A 20,351-nucleotide genomic window follows, 5' to 3' on the forward strand; every position below is an offset into this window, starting at 1 on the left:
ATGTAGTTTTTAATAGGAAAAGCATGAGAATATAATCCACTGCGCAGCATGTGCTTCACTGCTTATGAGAAGGAATAAATGCTTACCATATAGAAATATATTTTTAAAATTAAAATTCCTTGTTAATAATTTATGATTTTCATAACCTATGAAAGAATTAATAAATAGTCAGAGATTACTGGAGGGGAAAACAGGAGAGTGCTTGTCATGCTTGAATGCCCTGAATAAATATCTTTGCTGCCATGCTAAAAAGGTAATGGTGGTTCCCAAAACAGTCTGTAGATTGTTCAGAACTCAATTGTGCAGCCATAGTGGTCTGTGTGTTAAGAGAGGGCTAAGATTCATTTGAAAGAGGGCTTCCCATGTGGATTCAGTCTTTATGGCCTAGTGTGGAAGTGGAAATAATACCCAGTATTACAAGATTTACTATTCCTCACATGCCTTGAATACTGATGGATCTCTGAACATTCTCCACTCTGAAAAGTAATTATGGCCTTGGAGCAGATGACTTGATTCAGTTAAATACCTTATAAAAATGGTAGCTCTCAGAAATGAATAAATACCTAGATACATATATCACAGTCTTTCTTGAAAGCCCTACAAAACATGATTTTTTTTTCATTTTGACATGCTTTTGAGATATTAATGTAAGAAGTTGTATGAGTGATTTATTCAAGATTTAATATTTGTTATGAGAAAATGAAATAATCGGTTATGGGTTATCCCATCTTTCAGAATGAAATGCTGAGGTTAATGTTAGGATAGCAACTGAATCACATTTATTCATGTTTACTTTGGTGATAAGTGCCATTTCTTCAAGAAACTTCAGTGGCTGTGAATCTATTAAAGACCCCTTCTAGACTGTACTACATTCAGTTCAATTCCTAAAGACAGAAAGAACTGAGAGAAGGTTTGTGGCAGGAGTCACCCAACCAAAGCATTCTTTTGTTCTATTTTTCATGACCTTAGTGGTGATACTATTTTTTCCTCCATAGTGATGAAAGCGGATTGTCTGCAGCCCTGTGCAAGGAGATCTGGAAATGTAAATCTGTGTCATTTTAGTAGGAAACATGCTTTTAAGCCTGCCTCCGAAGATAATCCAGATCACAAAGTTAATTGCAATCTCTGTGTACATTTCTAACGGATTCATAACAGCCTCCACATACAAAATCAAGGGTCATACTTACGGGTGTTTGCAGAGGGACCGGTCTCACTTTCCAACCTTGAACTGACGCTGGTATTTTCATTAATGACACTACTACTTTTCTACTTCTGCTCTCAGTCAAATCTGTTAGTAAGATCTGCTTTAAACCTTCCTTCACCGAAGCTTATTTTATCTTCAGTGAAAGGACATCAGAAAATGCAGCCGAGGAGGTTACAGTAGTCTTTCGTGGAGGCGTAAGCCCCCTTAGCAAGGTCTGTGATGGAGGAAGACAGCTTTGAACAATACTGGTGCCTAGTAATGCCAATACTGGGACCGATAGGAACTAAAAAGAAGACATGGTCTTAATAATCAGGGAGGAAAGTGTGCTTTGAGAGTGAAGAAATCTTGATGCTGGAAGTTGTATATTTCCATTTACTGGAATTAATTTTATTAGAAAAGATGGGTGTGTCATGTATAAAGCTCTAGACAAGCCGTAACTATAACAAGGGTAGCAACAAAGCAATGATGTTTTTAAAAGTACAACTAATAAATGTTTACCTTAAAGTACATTTAAAGACACAGGAGACTGAGCAGTGAAGAATCCCATGGGTTAACTGGAGGAGATTGTCAACTCTTTTCTCACAAATGTTCCTTTCCAGTCCCTGCGCGGGTGTCCATGACAATCACTCTGTAAGTTTAATGTAATTTATAAATAAAACATAACTCTCTGGAAGGCAAAAACTTCTATTTATTTCTTCTGGGTTTAGCCCATCTTTCAGCAGAGACTTCAAAGCACAGACAATTTTGTCAATACCAAGAAAGTTCCTAGCAGGATGAAAGACATGCCTACTTCTTAGGTAGCTGCTCCAGTGCATCGGGCAACATCGTACTCTGCAGAGATTGCCCCAGCCTCAGTCTTCTTCATCTTCCCTTTCTGTGCATTAGGATTTATGGCAGTAAGGATCTAGTGCCATATATGTCATTATATATGGCACATACAGTTCAAACTAAGACTGCGAATGTTTATGATGCCTTTTTATAAGCATATATGTTTTTAACTTAGCTGTATGTTTATTAAGACCAGAGAAAGGAGAGCTAATCCCATGCGCTGTCCAGTGTGCAGACATCAGCACAAAGAAAATTCTTTTCTCCAAACTGCAGGGTGCTTTTTCTACTCATAATCACCAAGAGTAACCTAAGCCCTTATTTATGTTCAGTGTGGCAGTAAAATTGATAGACTAAAAAGATTATATAAACTGATCTTGTTTTGAGATTCAGAGCTTCCAAATGAAGCATAAACTTTGCTAATTTAATCCCCACGTCACAGAATATCTAGTTTTCCTCTTGTCAGTATCTTGTGCTTATAAAGGATAAATTAGCAAGCCAGACTTGTTTTTTAAGAGTTTCTCACTGGCCCTGTAGCTCAGCTCCAGTGCTAAACATGGTCCCATAACTCTCCTGTTTTTCCCAGGCCAAATTCTTTTTTCTTCTCTACTTGCCAGCTCTGGTTGGTGCTCAGCTGTGCTCTATAAGTTCCTGCAGGTTACAAACAGCATCCCAGCTGATTCCAGTTAGCCTTGGAGGACCTTACCTGCCTGCCTCTCTGTGCGTGCCTGTGCCTCCAAAGCACATTAATTTAATGCTCACACAATAATGTGTGGGATTAACGTGAAATGAAAGTCACGTGCTTGTGTTGGTAGCCTGATTGCATATTGCTGGTCTAGTATTACAAGGTTCAAAACAAATAAGGCTCCACAAACTTCAGGCAGTGACAAGTGGCTTAGGTCAGGTTGTATTTCAAATGCACAGCGTGCCTCCCTTCACGATGCTACTCCTGTAGGGAGGTTTCCTCCGTTTTGTAGGTAAGCACAGCTGAGGATCAGCATCCTGCTTCAGCCTGTTTGTCATGGATACAAGTCACTTGACTGCTTGCTGAAATGACTTTTCACATTACTTTCTGCTTTTTCACGTAAGTGTGGCTCTTTTATGATCTGGCATGTGAGATGGTTACACGCAGATATAGTCTTCAGAAAGTCCAGTGTCTAATTATACTGAGACGGGCAGCTGCCATGTGAAATCCGGGGGGTCTGGTCTCTCAGACTCACAGACCAGACCCCCAGCAAAAGTGTGGGGAGTAATTACCCTCAGTGTATGCCCTGTGCCTGATTGAGCCTTTGTAAAATGAATAGTGTACATAACTGTTAAAAAGGCTGTAAAGCAGTACAGTTGCTGTGCAATTAAATCTGAAGAATACTGGTTGTGTTGTTACTGATAAAATGAAACCGTTAGCAACGACTAAGCTCTTGTTCTTTTCCTGTGTTTCTCAGTGCTGTGAGGTAAGTCAGTGTGAGGCCCTCACCAGGAGTTCTTTCCACGGTTTCTAGTGCTTGCTGTTTTGGATTTGGTTACATTTTTAATGCCCTTCAAAAAGTACCATATAGCCTTAGCTTCTCTTATGTGTACTGGCAGAACTTTCCTGCCTTTTTAACTGGGATGGGCTAGTGCAAGAAGGATCGCAGGGAGGGAGGAAGGGATCTCCCTTAGCTCTGGAAGAGCTGAAGGGGATAGCTTTCTTTGGGCACTCTGCAGGGGGAGAGAGATTTTCCCTATCCTGGTGGACCTTAGTAGATGGGACACAGAACTGGTCCAGCTCAACTCCTGATGAGCAATGGAGAGCTGTCATGGCTTCAGTCCTGACGCGTCATAGGAGTCTGCTGCTTACCCTCCCTAGGGGCCTTATACCTGAGGTTTCCAAAAAGGCTGCCTAGATGTATAGTGGGGAAACCTCATAGCCATATATAAGGAAAGTATGATTTTTTTTTCTTTTAAAACTGTGGTTTCCCTTGACTTTTTATGCTTTCTCACAACTGTATAATCCATGCAGTGGCCACAGAAAGAAGGTCGGTCTCTTTCGGAGCAGTCTAAAGCGGGCGTGTGGTTGCCATTTATTGCTTATGCAAAGAGCTTCCCGGACGGTGAGGGACTGCGGTGGGTTGCTAGCTGGCAGCTCCCTCGTTTGTTGTTCTCTTTCCTTAGCTGTGTGAGTTTTGGGTCTTTTTTTTTTTTTAACTCCTCCTCCCATCTGGCATCTCCTAATTATTTTCTATTACTAATCACTTCTACAGGAAACAGACTGGACTGTTGAATTAAGAGCCCTATAAAAGGATAATTTTGTTATTTACAAGTTTCTTACCTCACTTAGACTTTATAACGTGACACTGTATAGCTGGTGATAATCACCTTGGGCTACGATTGTGTCTAATCTCATAAACTAGGCAGGGTCAGGCCTGGTCAGTAGTTGAACCTGAGGCCCAAGGAAGTGGGGTTGGTAGCACCTTTGGCTGTGAACTAATATCCGACGTCTTGTGTTTTATACCCTCTGCAACTCTGCGTAGCCTGCGTAAATCTGTGCTAAGAGTCTGACTACCAGGGATTTCCTCCGCTTACCTCTATCGTTATTCAGATAAGCTCCTTTTTCTCCTTACTGTTTGCAGTGGGGGGTGTGTTTTTTATTTAGATGGGAGAGGGGAAAGCATTTTACATTGGTTACTGTTTACATGCTCACAAGTACAAATACATGTCATTTGTCTTCTGTACAAAGGTGGAAAGGACGTGGAGCTGTGGCGGTCTGGTGTGTTGCCCCCAGTTCGGTTAGAGAATCCCCTGATAGGCAGGCACATCGACTCCGCTAATAACTGCCCATTCATGAGTGGTTACCAAACCCTTAAGACCCATGAAGAGTGAAATGCTTGGTTTTGAAGTGGTAGCAGAAAGAGAAGTAGTTCGAGGTGCCTAAATGAAGTATTAGAATGCGAAAGAAAAAAAGAACAGCCATTTATCCTGTGGTTAATGCTGCAGAGGCTGATGGGTTCTCGCCCTTGTTTCTTTCCTTTTAATCTTTCACAAGAAAAAGAGATATTTTCAGATAAAACTTCTCATGCTTAGTTTTAGTCTCTAGCCGAATGTTTTTCTTTTCTGAATTTGAACAAAGTACGGAGAGCAGTTTTGTTACTAAGCTCAATAAACTGCTTGCTCTTATTACTTCAAACCTGTCACACTTGTCATCAGCGAAGACAGCAACTCTTGACAGTTTTGCAAAGTCTTCCTTTGATCATTAACTTCTAGAACATTAAACTTTTCCATATTTAACCTTTTTTCTGCATGGCATCAGCAGTTAGAAACAGTGTTGCTTCTGGCATTCGCTGTTCCTACAGTCCTAATGTTTAAGCAAGGTACGAGTCATCACATGGAAAAATCTGATTCTCAGCTGATGAACAGTTGTTGCTCTAATCCTCATCATCTTAGTATTGATATTCCTCACATCCATACAACTTCCAAGATAACTACAGGATGATGTGTTTCTAATAGTGAAGCTCATATTATAATGCACTTAGACTATATTGCTTTTTAGTGGGGATAATTTTTGCATTTGGTTAGAGCTAAAGCAGTTTGAAATAGTTTGCCTAAGGAACATTAGAACTAGTATTACAAAGTATAATGTCCTCTATTAAACCTTAGTCATATGTGTATGTGATTTAGTAAATTTTTTTATGATTTCCAATTTGTGAATTAGATTAGTAGCACTTAGAGGCAAGCAGCTTTTCCCCTTCTTGAGAGAAGAGTGGAGAAATACTGTGAAAATATGAAAGGCTGTATTCCCAATTTCCATTTTGCGTTATAGTGAATTACATTTGCATTCAGGCATTTCTGTGAATTGGCTGATGATTAGAGTAACGACGTGTTTAATACAAATGCACAAAAATTGCAAAAAGCATCGTGTGTTGTTGTCTTTCACAGAATGTGAAGTGCTCAGTCTCTTAAGTGGCGTCCAAACCCGTGCTAGCATTTGTCACAGCGCTGCAGTCTGGTGCCTGGAAGCTGCCAATCACCTTTGTCACACGCTGGAGCTCGCAAGGCAGAGTCACTGCTCAGCAAGTTCCTAATGTTGAGGGCTTGCTGGATAATTTTTTTATGGGCCCTATGGGTTAATTCTCTTGGGCTATTTTTATTGTTGAAAAGTCAAACAACCTCAGTGTTAGAAATCTTATGAGCAGGGTCACTTAAAGTGCTAGTTGATGGTGGCAGTACAAATAAAAAAATGCCCTGTAAGATGAGATGAAAAACATGACTAGGTAAGAAGAAAGCAGTTGTGCTGGATAAACATTTTGTTCATTGCCTATAATTTTGTTCATTGCCAATGAATTTAAGAAATTAAGCTATACCCCAAACTTAGCCTTTTATCTTCAGTGTGCCCTATACTCAAAATAAGAGCTTCTGTCCAAAGATCATATGCCTCCGAAATCCCAAATGTCAGATCTTTGAGTTATTGCTTGGGACCTAGGACTAGTGTATGTCAACTGAAAATAGACATCAACTAAACATTACGTTGCAAGAAACCACAGACTTGCTGGGGGGAAGGCGGGGGAAAAAAAAAACAAACCAAAAAAAAAACCCCAAACCCAAAGTCCCTCCTGTGTAACAGAAGTTGTATAACCTGTCCACATGCCAACGCCTGCTTCTCCCCCAAAAGGTAAATAATCTGCGTCGCCCAAATTTATGATGGGGAGTTGCATTGCCCACCCCATTTTGAATCATTCAAAATGATTCAGTTTTCAAATCAAGACATTATTTAAATTTGTGTCAAAGATGCTGGGTTTGACCATTTGAGAAGATGGTTTCTTGAATGTCTGTCTCAAGTAAGAATTTTTAACAGTTATAGCTTCCTCTAGGGCAATGGGATGCTTCCTGCCCTTATGTGAAAATTTTCATGACAGAGGCATTTTAAAATGCTAATTAGGAAACTAAGAGGGAATAAATAGGAAAGATGAACCATATGTGGAAAAGGAGAAATGAGAAAATTGGAATGCTGGTCAACAGAATGTAAAATGAGCCTTTTTTGAGAATGTGATCAGGGATTAGAAGATTTTATGGGTGGCAATAAACTGATAATTTGATAATAACTGGTAATTTGACTTTGGGAGCAGAGTATAATTCCACTGCGAATTCCACTCTGGTTTCATTCATTGCAGGTTTCAAATCAGTCCTGATTTAAATAGACATTTATGCAAGGATAGTGGGAGCCTACATGAGAGACTCATTTGAAGGATGATCAGCCTACCTCGTTGTCTGAGCCTGCCTAATCGCATTGTATAAAATGAATGTAGAACTTGACCCACAGCGCTGGTGCTGCTATGCCCATGGCCACACGTGCACCTAGAAGGCTGGTAATCAGGGTCTGCAAGGAGCGCTGATGGGCACTGGGGCTTACCCCATTTTCTAATTTTTCTGCAGCGAGGTGGTCCATGAGCAGGTTTTTACCATGATAAATTTTGCAAGAAGGTTGCATGTCCATGTCACAACTCTAGTATTCCTTCAGGTTAAAAATTGTTTTCACCTTGATTCATGGGGTTAAATCAAGTGATAATTAAGGAGGGATTAGGAAACTTTGCACTCTTAGTCTTATTTATGCCAAATCAGTATGATTATGGACTGAAAGTATGTTGAAGAAAGAAACTGTGACAGTGCATGTATCATAGCAACATAACTTATTCAGGAAGGAGTGGATGGATTCAATATAGAGGATGTGCCAAAGGAGCAGGTGTAGTCTGAAATACAAAGAGTGTTTAGAAATTAATGAGCTGCAGTTTTCAATTATAACATACATTGAATTACTCTAAATTGAATTACTGTGTAGAACAAAAAAGGCTAATATTAGATGCATTAGACTGCCAGACAAGACTAATGTGAAATGAATATTATACATCAGGTAAGAAAATATTAATGAGACATAAAAAGAAATTTCCATATCGCTTGCCCATGTTATACCAGTGGCCAAAACTCCTATTCCATGGGGAATAAATGAAAAAAACCCTAATCAGTATAATAATAGGAAGACCTTGTGGATTACATGATTGTCATTATCCCTAAGTGTATACATTTTCAGTTACAAAAAGGTACAGAGGTTTATTGTAAGAACTGCTTTTATCAATATGATTCTTAAAAGGATATCATAAAGGAAGTGTTGTAAATTATTTCTTTCATAAAGTTTGCCCACTGTCAACATTTCCTTGCTAGGAGATAGTAAGGTTCCTCATCAATGGGTATGGTAAGCTTTTTGATGTTCACTCTTTTTTTTAATTTTTTTTTTCTTATTTGAGGAAATCCTTGTAACAGTGTGGGTCAGATGAGAAATAAACTATCACCAGTCCCTTGTCGTTTCAGAAGTTTAGCCTAACAACCTGTTTTCTCTTATGATACTTCAATGTAGTATATTAGTAACAAAGAGCCTTTGCCAAAAGAGTAGCATTCATGCAGCTGTCGATTTGCATTACATTTTGACTGTTATCACTCCTATAGAGCACATTGTCCCGTGGCATTTATAAATGACTTCTAAGGTCTTTTTGGAATACAGTCTGCCTTGACGTGTCGCAAGTCAAGAGGCTTTTGCTGGAGTGACCCCTCGCTGCAATGAATGTCAGTCGTGCCTCGGTCACAACAGCACAGCTCCCTGCAGCCCAGCGAGGAGACACGCCACAGGACAGGGAAGGGAAGAAAATGCGATGCCGTTAGCTGAAATAGAAAATGCTGACTAAATGGGAGCGAGATGGAGAAGCTGCTGCGGAGCAGCCTCTGCATGTTTCTGGCCAGTGTGAGGGTTGCTCCCTTAGGCAGAGCTCCTTGCTCCATCAACTCCTCTTCCCATAGGTCTCATAGCTGCAAGACAGACCTCTCTAGTCCCGATTTAGCAATCTGTAATGGTGTAATAGTTAAAACTATGTGAGTAGTCCTCCCAGTCTCTCTGCTTCTGCCTTTCCCAGGGAGAGGAGTACCTGGCACAGGCGGCTGCTTTAACTCACTGTTTAGCTTACCACCTCCATGGCCCAGGCTCCTGGCAGGAAGAGAGGAAGATAGGATGGACCAAAACCAAAGCTATGAAGGATGGAAGGGTGGATGGAAAGGACTGAAAGCAAAGCTGTAAAGGACAGGCTTTGTCTAAAGGATTTACTGGAGACAAATTCTAGTGTTTCATGATACTTCTCTCCTTGCTCATGAACTGTCTTGCACACTTTGCCTGGGGAACAGTGATGCTGCCAGCCCCCTGAGGCAGGGACGGTGGTATCTTCTGTGCTCTACCAGCTCTTGGTCCCCTTCTGTGCTTAGCAAGTTTGGCTAGGGTTGGCCCTCTTTTAATGCAGCTTATTTTCCAGAGGAAAAAATGGGGTTGCGGTAACGAGCTGCTGCAAAGCAAGGAGAGAATTGCTGAGGCTGATACCTCAGCTTGAACCCATGGTTATGGGGAGCTGCTTTCCTTGCCACAGCCAGGAGTGAAAAGAGCTCATTTCTTAGCTTTCTGGGTAGCTTTTATCATGGTGTTTGATTGGCATATCCTGCCTCAGTGTCACACAGCTTGGTAGCAGCTCTGCTTTTGTCGAGCAGTCATATCTTGCCCCTTGCGAGCAGGCTGGTAGTCTCTGTCTTTAAGAGAAGGGCCAGAGCCGTTGGTTATTTTAACAGAGGCAGCCAGGGCCATGGGATGTCCTGCGTCAGTGTCTGCAGGGAAGAGCCCTGTGGCTTTGGCTGGCTCAGGACCAAACCAGGACAAGGCAGGAGCCCCGGGTGAGGGGCAGGACTGCGCCATCTCGCCCAGAACACGACCCTGTGAGGAAGCGTATTATTATTTATACAGCATAAATGAAGTCATAGCTATTGCTTGTAAAACCCAGCTTAGCACTATTATTGATTGCAACATCCAGGTCCCTGCCTGTGCGCGTTTTCACCCCGTAGTGGTATTTGTACCTATGGAGTGTGAAGGAAATCCCCAGAATCACCTCCCCTCCTTCAGCGGACACAGTGGGCCTGTTGCTGGCCTCGCTAAAAGCTAAGTCGCTTGATGTTAGCAAAGTCCTCCAGAACCAGAACAAAAGCAGAACTTCTTACTGCAGGTACGGTGAGATTTTTATTTTATTTTGCCATGACTAGGTCCGTGATTATATACCAAAATAGCCCCCTCCCTCAGAAATGTGTTGTTTGCCACTGAGAAGTGCCTTGCTTCTGCGCCACTATCCAGAACAGCAAATGTTAATTGGTTTTGTCTTGTCGGTTATTGAAAGAGAGGAATAGTCACAGTGAATGCTTTTTGCCAGTGCGCAGTTCCAACTTACCATTTCCAAAGGCCCATGCTGGTAACTGCCGGGAGCAAATCTACAACCCGTCATGCCACTAGGAACAGAACAAGCCAGCTGACCTAGATCCGCATCAGCTGCAGTGACCGGTAGGTTACAGGACTAAAGCTACAGAAAAACAACTTTTCTGTTGGCTTCCCCTAAGATCTCTCTGTTTTTTTACAAGTATGCTCCCCTGTTATGAAAGCAAGGGTACTTCAGGGTATTTCTGGTAAGCACATCAGTGCGAACATAAAATCTTCCCAAATAATGCTAATACACTCTGATTGTATTGTACAATACAGTACCAAATGAACTGACTTTCTATACAGTAATTTCTAGCAGCAATATTGTGCAACATTTTTTCCATAATCTAAACTTTGGTTTAGATTATTTATTTCCTTTAATTTAACAATCATACCTTAAACCAAGCCAACACTTTGGCTGAATTTGTTTAATTAAGGTTTTAATTAAAACATTTTTTTGAAAACTTCTTTTTAAATTCTAGATATAAAAATGTTCATTACCTGCTGTGGAAATCACATACACTTTTATCAGAAATAAAAATTCAAAAATATAAATAGCCATTTCTTTAGATTTTTGCAATATGTATTTCACTGGGGGGGTGTAGGTAGGAAAGTCTGATTTAATTAGAAGCCAGTCCATTTGGAAAATTTTGTTATAAAAAAATAGAACTTTTCTCAGCAGTAATCCATCATTCAACCATGTCTTAAACCCCAACTCCCCTGTGGCTAACTGTGGACTCAAAGCAGGGTTGTGTGTTGCCTGAGGATCCCAGTATACTTTGAGCGTTGTGTGAGCCTGACGCTGTCCACGTGCCAGGTAAATGTGGCTGTGTTGGAATGGCAGCGAGAGAAGTCTTACCCTGGTGGCTGAGACTGCGTGATGGTCCTTCCCATCCAGCTCCTGAGATGTCAACTTTCAGGTTCAACTTTTCTTTGAATAGCATTCCTACACTCCTCTCGCACTGTCTATCTGTGGGCAGAGGCTATGCCTGGCATCAGTATGTCTACAAGTGAAGAAGATGAAATGAGAACAGCTTATCACCAATTTTAAATAAAAAAGTAAAATTTTGGGCCCCCTTTCCCCCTTGGAACAATTCTGTGAAAGATATGACTGGGAAAATTATATTTAGCATGGAACAAGCCACCACCGAGAACTGCATTGAGGAAATTAGGCTCAGTTTCACAATCTGACTGATTAGCTTTTGAAAATCGTGTACTGAGCCCATAAAATATGCTCATAAAGTGTTCAGGCAAGGAAGGATTTTCTGAGCATATACATTTGGCTAAGTTTAGCTATACAGTGAAACAGAACACGACAAAATATACAATGGTTAACCGCATTGCAACCCAAATATCTTGTTTCTTGAGATATGTACGATAGGGCATCATCTTTGATTTTTAAAAAAATGAGTGCAATATAACTGCTGGTTATTATTATTAAAATGCATTCCTTAGAGGGAAGGGATCATATTATATATTAAGTCTGCAACAATAAAGGCATACTTAGTCATAACAACATGAAAATACCATATGAGAATGAAAAGCCTGCAGTGCATTCCCGAGACTGAAGAAAACACGATACTGTGTTTGAGAGAGGAGCCAGGTGGTCATGAAGCTAAACACTCCATCATATTGAAAATGCACGTGGGCTTCAGGAGGTCTGATCAAGTCTAATCTGGGAATTTTAGGACTTGTTGAGCTTAACCTGACTCTTGAATTTTCTGTTTTGTTGGGTCTTTTTTCTGAAGTGATTTTGGTTTATTACTCAACAAATGGGAAATGCATCAATTTGCCCTTTTAGAATGATGATTTGTCCGATGTTGACTGAATTGTGTGACTGGATTGAACTTACATAATGTGTCCTTCAGAGAGTGACTAATTGGAATTTACTGCAAGCCATGGATGACTTTAAAATCAATTCTGTGGAGTCTTCATAACAAGACTTACTGATTGTGAGATTAGTACCAGAAAGCACGCATACATTATCCAGCTAACACCGAGAGCAAATAGTGCTCAAGAAAACAGCTGTTTCTCCCGCACCCTGAAGGACTATTCCAGGGGGAAGTAAGGAAAGCAGAATCCCAGTAGGACCTAGGCTGAACCACTTTTATGGTTGAGGTTTTAGAACAAATGATGAGAACATTTGAAATAGCAGGTTACAGTCTTCTTTTTCTGTTGGTTTTTTTTTTCTTCTTTTTTCCTTCAGTCCATATGTGCAATGTAGACCCCCTAAACAGATGTCTTGGTTTAAAGGTTGTCGTGTGGCTGGGTTTGGTTTTTTTAGTGCTCGTTTAAGTCACTAAAATGTATAGGACTGAGAGGCTGCTCTGGTTGTGTGCTCTACTGAGAGGTTGCTTGACTATTACTTGCAGTTGTTCCATTTTCAGTTCACCTCAATCCTGTGAAATTATGTCCTTAAATGGAATTTAAAAATTACAGCCCTGCAGTTTCCTTCCTCCTGGAGTCTGCACGGCATATTGCTCCCTACACATGCAATGACTGCAAACGTCGGCCACAAACAATTAATAAAAAAATAAAATCAAGACTTCACTTAGAAAAGTGGAAGGGAGAAGACTTTCCTCCTCAGATTTCTACCTCTTTTTCATCCACTATCTAATAATTGTCCCCATTAAGGTAGACTTCAGACAGAGCAAGTTATAAAGATAGTTGTTGGAAAATGAAAGGGCTCTGGAGAGGAGACTTTGCTGGCGGGTGGGAGGGCAGGAGCCACTGGTGGAGAGCAGGCATTGAATCAAGAACCAGCCAAGGGTGTAAGAAGAGCAGGACCTGCCGGCTGGCAATAGGGACAGCATAGAGCGCCTGGAGCCCGTCAGCGCCTCGGGAGGGAACAGCTTCCTGCAGGATTTGAGCGGAACCCCCAGGTCCGTGACTTCGTTTGTTTGCTCTGAGGGATGGCGACTCGTCTCTGCAGCGATGAGGGCTACCTGAGGACAGTGGCTCGCTCTCTCTTACTTTATTATCTCACATACTGGTAAGCTAAAGATCTGGACCTGCCCAATGACCCAAACTGTGGTCAGGAAGGTGCGTACAACAGAAGTTTCATTCTTCATTTTGGTTTTCAAAAGAAAGGAGGAGGGCGGTGGTAAGAGCAGCACTAGCTTGCAATGCCAAGCTCCCAAAGTTAGGCAACGGCAGAAGAATGAGCGTATGCATTATAGGATTATGCTATCTGAAAGCAGTTGTATGAATTTTAATTAAAACACTACTTTATGTTGGGGAAATATATGTAAGAAATAGATAACAAATACATATTTTTCATAATTTTTCAGTTGCTAGCTTTATGGCTTTAACTTTCTTTCAGTCTAGGTTTCTGGTGTGCACAACTGCATATAGCACACATGAAGGGCTGTAAGTGTAGGTAAGCCCAGTATTCCTGTATCTGTAAACAGCAGAAAATGCTTTGCACTGAAAAATGGGAAGCTGATTTATGTAAAACCAATAAGCGGTCTGAGTTAGCTTACTGTAACAAAAAGTAATGTTAGAATTAAAATTCATAATCTTATAACTACTTTCCAGATTATAACGCGTTTTCATAATTACAGCCATGTGATAGGACCTTTCCCTGTTGGGTAGTTTTGCTTACCTTTTTATTGGCATTCTTAAGATTTAATTTTCCAGGATCCAGAGATCGGTTTCTACTAACGTGACTCTAAAGTGCAATTGAAAATAAATCAGTTCTTCAGAATTAGGAAAAAGGAAGCTGGTAATTAAGGAATAAGTATGTCAAAAACCAAATATGCGCTGTACCGACAGTTGAAAGGAAAATTCAGAATGCTTTATCTCGCTTCTTAAGTGGAATTATACAAAAACTAATAAGGGCTGATTCTGACAGTAAATGTACCCTTGAAAATGGTTGCGTTATTTATTTCCAACAAATTCAATTTTCAAAGAGTTTATTTCCTAATATGAAGTTTTAGTGATTCATTTTTTCCCTTTAAAAAAAAAAGAGGAATTTTGGTTTCCAGGGAAGTGTGTAACAAAACTACATTTCCAGAACTCCACAGTTTGCTTCCTGAGCCTGGTGTCACTCCAAGCTGTTTGGAGAGGATGACTCCTCTGGGGCAGGTTTAGGTCCACCTGGTTCTGTAAGGACTTCTACCTGATGTAGTCCTTGGGAATGAAACTGTGAAGTGGCTTTAGCTAGAAAGAAAGGAGAGAATGAGCTCGAAAGCCTGTCTGCTTCCTCCTCCCCTGAGTCCCTACTACTCCCACACTTCACATAGATGAGGTGGTCAGTTATTGCCATCTCTTACTCCTCACCTCCTTTTTCTCGATCTCCGACTGCCGTGGAGTGTTACGCTTAGAAGGAAGTGCAGAAAAACGTGCGAGAGGGGCATTTCTTCATCCGCAGCAGAAGTGAGCGGTAAAAAGCAAGACAGGCAGATTGAGGTAGCCATTGGAAAAGTATTTCTCAGTAGGATGGATCAACCAGCCTCCTGTCTGTATTGAAGCTGGGAACTGAGCCAGATACTCCTAAGGCCCCTGTATGAGCCACTAATGCCGGACAGCTTCATCCTGTATAATCTATAGCCAATGTTTTGATTATTAGCTATTAACTTGCACTGCAGATTAGTGGTTGGTGAAGCACATAACGTTGATCCTTAATCTCTGCAACCTTGACCCTATGCTGAAACCCAGCAGATTTTTAAAACCTGTAGGGAAGGTACTGGTGGCCACACAGGGGAACAGAGGAGGGGCTCACGGTGAGCATTACTCTCAGCTGTATTGGCAGGATTGAGCTAAATGGTAACGCTGTCATCCAGCTGCAAAACACACACCAGTTCCACCCAGAAGACTGCGACAAACTGTGCCTGTCTTTGGTTGTTACTGAGTCATGAGAGATAAAAATACCTTTGCTGCAGAAGGGAGAGCGGTTGTGGTGCTGCAGGCTGTGGCAAGGGGAGGGAGGGCTGCGCTCTGGCTGGCTGCACAGGCAGGCTGTGCACAGGGAAAGGTCCTCTTGCGCCCTAAATGCTGGGATGGTGGTCAGCCCCGCGGTGTAAATCACTGCCGTAGTAAGTCAGACCAAAGGTCCGTTTTTGCAGTCTCTGACAAAGACCGTTCACAAATGCTTGGCAAGTGCTGGAAGAAAAAGGGCAGGAGTCGAGTGGCTGTTGTGGTGTCCCCTCCCGGCTGTCAGCGTGCAGCTGAATAGAGCCTCCCCGAGCTGGGCTGCCCTGGGGAGCTGCTGCGGGGGATTATGGCAGGGTCTGCCCTAGTCCTGCGTGAGCCCCTTGCCCTTTGCTGCGTCCTGTGGAAACGCTCTAACGATGCTGGTGTGAAACTCTGTTTCCCTTGGCTTGTGTGAGGGGTAGCGAGGACCAGATTGTCCTGTGCATGTTTCATCATCAGTCGCATCAGTCCAAACAGCAGGTTTCAGTCTGATTTAAGGCTATGTGTCATTCACCTTCCATTAATGTTCATAAATCCCTAATGAGAGGCACCACAGCATTCAGGGTTTAGGTCTTTGGTGGAAGGGGTGGTGTGGTGAACTTTTGGTAGCATGTGTGTTCACATCACTACCTAGGAGAGGCCGATACATGATGTGAGTTTGAGGATCCTCTTTTTATATGAAAGGCATTGAAAAATGTGATTTGAAAGGAAGAGTGATGAGCATCAACGGTTGCATTAACTGCTCCCAGCCTCACCTCCTGGTGCCCAGCCCGCGTCAGACAGGGGGGATCGGGGGGAGCCGCTTTCCCTCACGTCCCCGGGGGCTGCCGTTCACCGTGTGCACCCGAGGGTGCCCCGACGCCCCCCGCACCCCAGAGGGCCAGGCGATGCCATTCTGTAGCCGTGCGCGCCTCCTCCCTGGCTGACAGCCGGCCCGCCGGCGCTTCTCCTGCAGCGGCCGGGCGCGGGAGCGGCGCTGCCCGCCTCGCCGGGGCTCCGCTGGCGGCGGCCGGGGGGCCGCGGGGCCGCCCCCGCCCGGCCCCCGCCCCGGGGGCGGTGCCGCTGCCGCCGGGCGCCGCCTCGCTCGGCGCGGTGCGGCGTCGCCCCCCGGAACGGGCAGCGGGGCGCCGGGGAGGGAGGCGGGCGCCCGGGCGTGCGTCCCCGCCGCCGGCCGCCGATGGAGGGAGAGGCCGCGGGCTGCGCCCCCCCGCCGCTGGCCGCCGCTGCCGCGCACGCCCGGCCCGACGGCCGCCCCGCCGCAGGCCTCAGCCCCCGCGCCCGGAGCGACGGGGCGCCCGCCTCGCTGCCTTAGCCGCGCGGTGAACGGGAGCCCTGCCATGGCCGCGCCGCCCTTGCCAGCAGTTTAGGTTCCCGAAATGGTCCCGCTCGGTTTTTCAGATCGAGCCTGATCCACGCGGGGCGCAGATCGGTCCGGGGGGTCGCTGTGCCTCCTTCCCGTCAGCTCCAAAATGCCATCCAAAGAGTCCTGGTCAGGGCACAAAGCGAATAGGTCTGCCGTGCGCAACTCGAAGCAGGAGAGCCGTCAACAAGATTTACTGATAGCAGCCTTGGGGATGAAACTGGGTACTCAGAAGTCATCTGTGACAATCTGGCAACCTCTTAAACTCTTTGCTTATTCGCAGTTGACATCACTTGTCAGAAGAGCAACTCTGAAAGAAAATGAACACATTCCAAAATACGAGAAGGTTCATAACTTCAAGGTAAGAAATTATGCTACTTATTTGTTTTTAAGCCACAGGAGCTATAGTTTTTGTTTTAAAATGGGTCCAGTATTGCAAGGAAATAAGATATATGCAGCTATGACTTTATGCGAACTTAAATGCTTCAATTAAATCTCATTGCCAGTCAAATCAATCAGACATCTTTAGAACATACCAGCAGAAGAACGAGGATTTTCTTGTTGACTGCTTGCGTGCATGTATTTGTTTCAATAATATTTGCCGTATCTAGTTTATCTCTCTACCAAGAGAGATGCTAAAGGTGAGAAAAACTGGCAAAGTTTCCTTTCAATTCAAATGAATATAGTTCAGTTTTACTTATGATGATATGATGCCGAAAAATCTTTTAGATCTGTGATTAGAGGATTAAACTGATCTTATCTCAGTTTGTCGCTGGTAAATAGCTTTGGAGGTAAGAAACATGTTCTGCTGCATCTGGATTGAGCAGATGGTCTGCATTTCCCTTAGTTTCTGGCTTTTCTCCTGCGTTAATGAATTAAGTGTGTTGAAAGCAGCATGGCTTATACCGTGGGGCTATTGGAGCTGCTGGCATTAGCAACTACCTTGTGTTTTAATAAAATTTACTTAGTCTTCTATGTAGCTTCTAATTATTGCTTCAATTATTCTAAATAAACGATGCTCTTTGGTAAGAGAGACACATGTCAATACAACATATGCGCGTTTTGTGTCTGTATCTGTAGTAAGTGTCCAGCAAGGATTTAGTAATTTAACCTTTTGGTGGTCAAATGCATTGCATAATAGAGAGTCTTTATTTGTAAGACTAAGTCAGTTGATGTTATACTGAATTCCAGTAGATGACTGTACAAACTTCATATATAGTACCTGAAGCCCAGATTTTATCTTTAATGTGTGTTTTTTTCCCCTGTGTAGCTTTTGCTTGTATTTATTTTAGGAGAAAGGGAAATCATTAATATAATACAGGCATCTGACGATATAAGCATCTGTTAATTGTCTCTTATTTCCAGTTTTGATTTCCATCACACGCATGTGCATGTGTGAATGTACACATGCGTGCACATATGTCTATTTACCTATCGTCCATCTGATTTTATTTCAACCACCTTCTGGCTTTTGAGTTCAGGTAATGAGTAAAATTGGAAACTTTGTATGATCGGGATGTTTTGTTTGACTTGAGTTCTTCAATAAAGCACGAATTTGCAAACCGCGTACAAAATGTTGTATAAAGAAGTATTTAATATGAACGCTTGGCATAAAATAATCCCGCTGGCTGTCAGTTAAATGCAGAGCATTTTTTCACAGGCTCCTGAGGCGTCCTGGAGATCTGAAATGTCTTGCAACTTATATTTGTTCCTTAGAGTTTGAAGATGATTCTTGCAGATTGCAGCAGATAGGGATTTTCCATGTGCTACAGTGTATGTAGGATAATACGTATTTAATTTTGCGCACATCTGTATTCCGTAGTTGCTTTCCTTTAACAGCCTGAAACACGTCTGTTTTGAAAATACATAACCTGATTTTCATGTGTTTGGGTTTGTTTGTTTGTTTTTCTTCCAGAAACTGTTTCTGGAAAGTTTGGAAGCTGTGAGTTTTCCAGTCTTTTTTCAAAAACAAACTGTGTGTCTGATCCAAGGTCATAGCTACAGCACTAACTTTCCACACAGATTGTTTTCTTTATCATGGTTGTACTGTAGTTCTTTTGTACGTACAGTTGCCAGAAGAATATACCTCGAGAAGTAACTCTTTTCTCAAGTTAGTGGAATGCAGTCACCTTGCACAGATAACTTTTGCTATAAAAAAGTAGAAGGGAACAAGCCCCTTACCCCTTAAAAGGGTGAGCAGCAACCAACCTACCCGCTGAAGGAATGCTGCTGGTGTTCACGAGCTCTAAATGTGGCCACTGTCCCATTTAAAAAAAAATAACCATAAACCCTTCATAATTATTGCGTTACGGGTCTGAAATGAACGGCCATCGTTAGCTCATGTGCTTCTCTCTTTTATCATTCCTTGCATCTGTCAAATTTTTCTCCTCGCATGCGTAGACGTCATCATTTAAAATGTCTGCAGAAGTCTCCTAGGTTGCCTGCCAAGCAGCAAATGTGCCACCCGCGTGGGAAGGAAGGAGATATCAGTCCCAGAGTCTTGAACCTAGACTTTTGAAACAAAACAAGAAAAAACAACCCAGAAATGAAATAAATATATATAGTTCAGCTAACCAACAGTGACTGCTGTCCCCAGAGGCTCCACCAGCAAAAAGGAGGATGCACGCTGCTTTGTACTTCTGCGGCTAATCTCTTCGTTATATAGGTGTGAGGCAACAGGTAGGGACCCCCAGGCCTTTCCCGGCAGCTTCTTTGATCAGCCACATCGCTAGTCACAGAAATGAAGGGGTCTCAGAAATCCTTTTATACTGGAAATGCTGTAACATCCCAGCAGAGGGAGGAGAAGTGGAGAATCATTACTGCACAACAATTAGCGCTGTTGTCTTGGAGAAGGGAAGAAGACGGCAGCAGCCGCTCCGGAGGCGGGCTGGGGTTAGCAAATGCCTGAGAGGCTTGGCCACAGGTTAGGAGAGCTCGATTCTCCCCCCTCCCCTGCACCTCCTGTCCCCATGGGGTGGGTAGGTGGGAACACAGGTGGAGTTTGGACCCTCAGACTCTGTTGCCCCCAGCGAAGCTCAGGTAGAGGAACACAGCGGCAGAGAAGCAGTGTAGTGATGGTCCTGACAGGAGTGCAGATGCCTAGGGAAGGGGTGAACACAAAAGCTGCTTTTAACTCTTAAATTGTCAAGAGGTCTCCCGAATAAATCCGTTAATCTATGTTTTGCTCCAAGGGTTGTTTGAAAGAAGAATGTAAAGACAGTTCTGCTCAGAGTGCTGACACGGCTAGGTTTTTGGAAAGTTTTAATCTTCTTTAAATCTGCTAGAATGTGAGCTGTCTCCTGCCCGAAGTGAGCAGGGTGGCTAGCCGGGGTGACGGGAAGCTCTGTGGGCAGGGCTGGCCGGTAATGATCTCCTCCAGCTCCATAATATTCTCCTGACTGGGGAGGTCTGGTCTCTCATGAGCACATCGCAAATGCAAATACAGACTGGCTGAATTCTCTTAAATTAATCTCCATAAGTAAAGAAAGGGATGATGATTTATAAATGTGAGATCTGACTGAGTTTTTAATGCTTATTCCTCAGGATGAGAGCTAGGTATTAAAAATATTTTATTATTTTAAGCGTATTTAGGCTTTTTCTAATTTATAAAAAGTTTTCAATTAATATTTCTGTGTTGTCCTCTATAAATCTAATATAAAAGATTCATTTTCTATTAGTTCAAATATATCAGCTAAGAGAGATCTACGTTGTTTGACACAGCATTTTATTTAATGGAATAATGGGAT

General features: G+C 42.7%; 1 protein-coding gene across 3 annotated transcripts in view; it reads left to right on the plus strand.

Moving 5' to 3' along the window:
* Positions 1-20,351, plus strand: part of CHN1 (chimerin 1) — a 104,087-nt gene that overhangs the window by 54,821 nt on the left and 28,915 nt on the right. For all 3 annotated transcript variants that reach the window (XM_087731871.1, XM_087731870.1, XM_087731872.1), the window contains one exon: positions 16,889-16,966. In XM_087731871.1, the coding sequence (XP_087587997.1) occupies positions 16,889-16,966 (78 nt within the window). The remainder of the gene's footprint in view (positions 1-16,888; positions 16,967-20,351) is intronic.

Source organism: Nipponia nippon, unplaced genomic scaffold (assembly GCF_047370975.1).
Source record: "Nipponia nippon isolate SJK-2023a ecotype South Korea unplaced genomic scaffold, ASM4737097v1 scaffold_5, whole genome shotgun sequence".
Taxonomy (NCBI): domain Eukaryota; kingdom Metazoa; phylum Chordata; class Aves; order Pelecaniformes; family Threskiornithidae; genus Nipponia; species Nipponia nippon.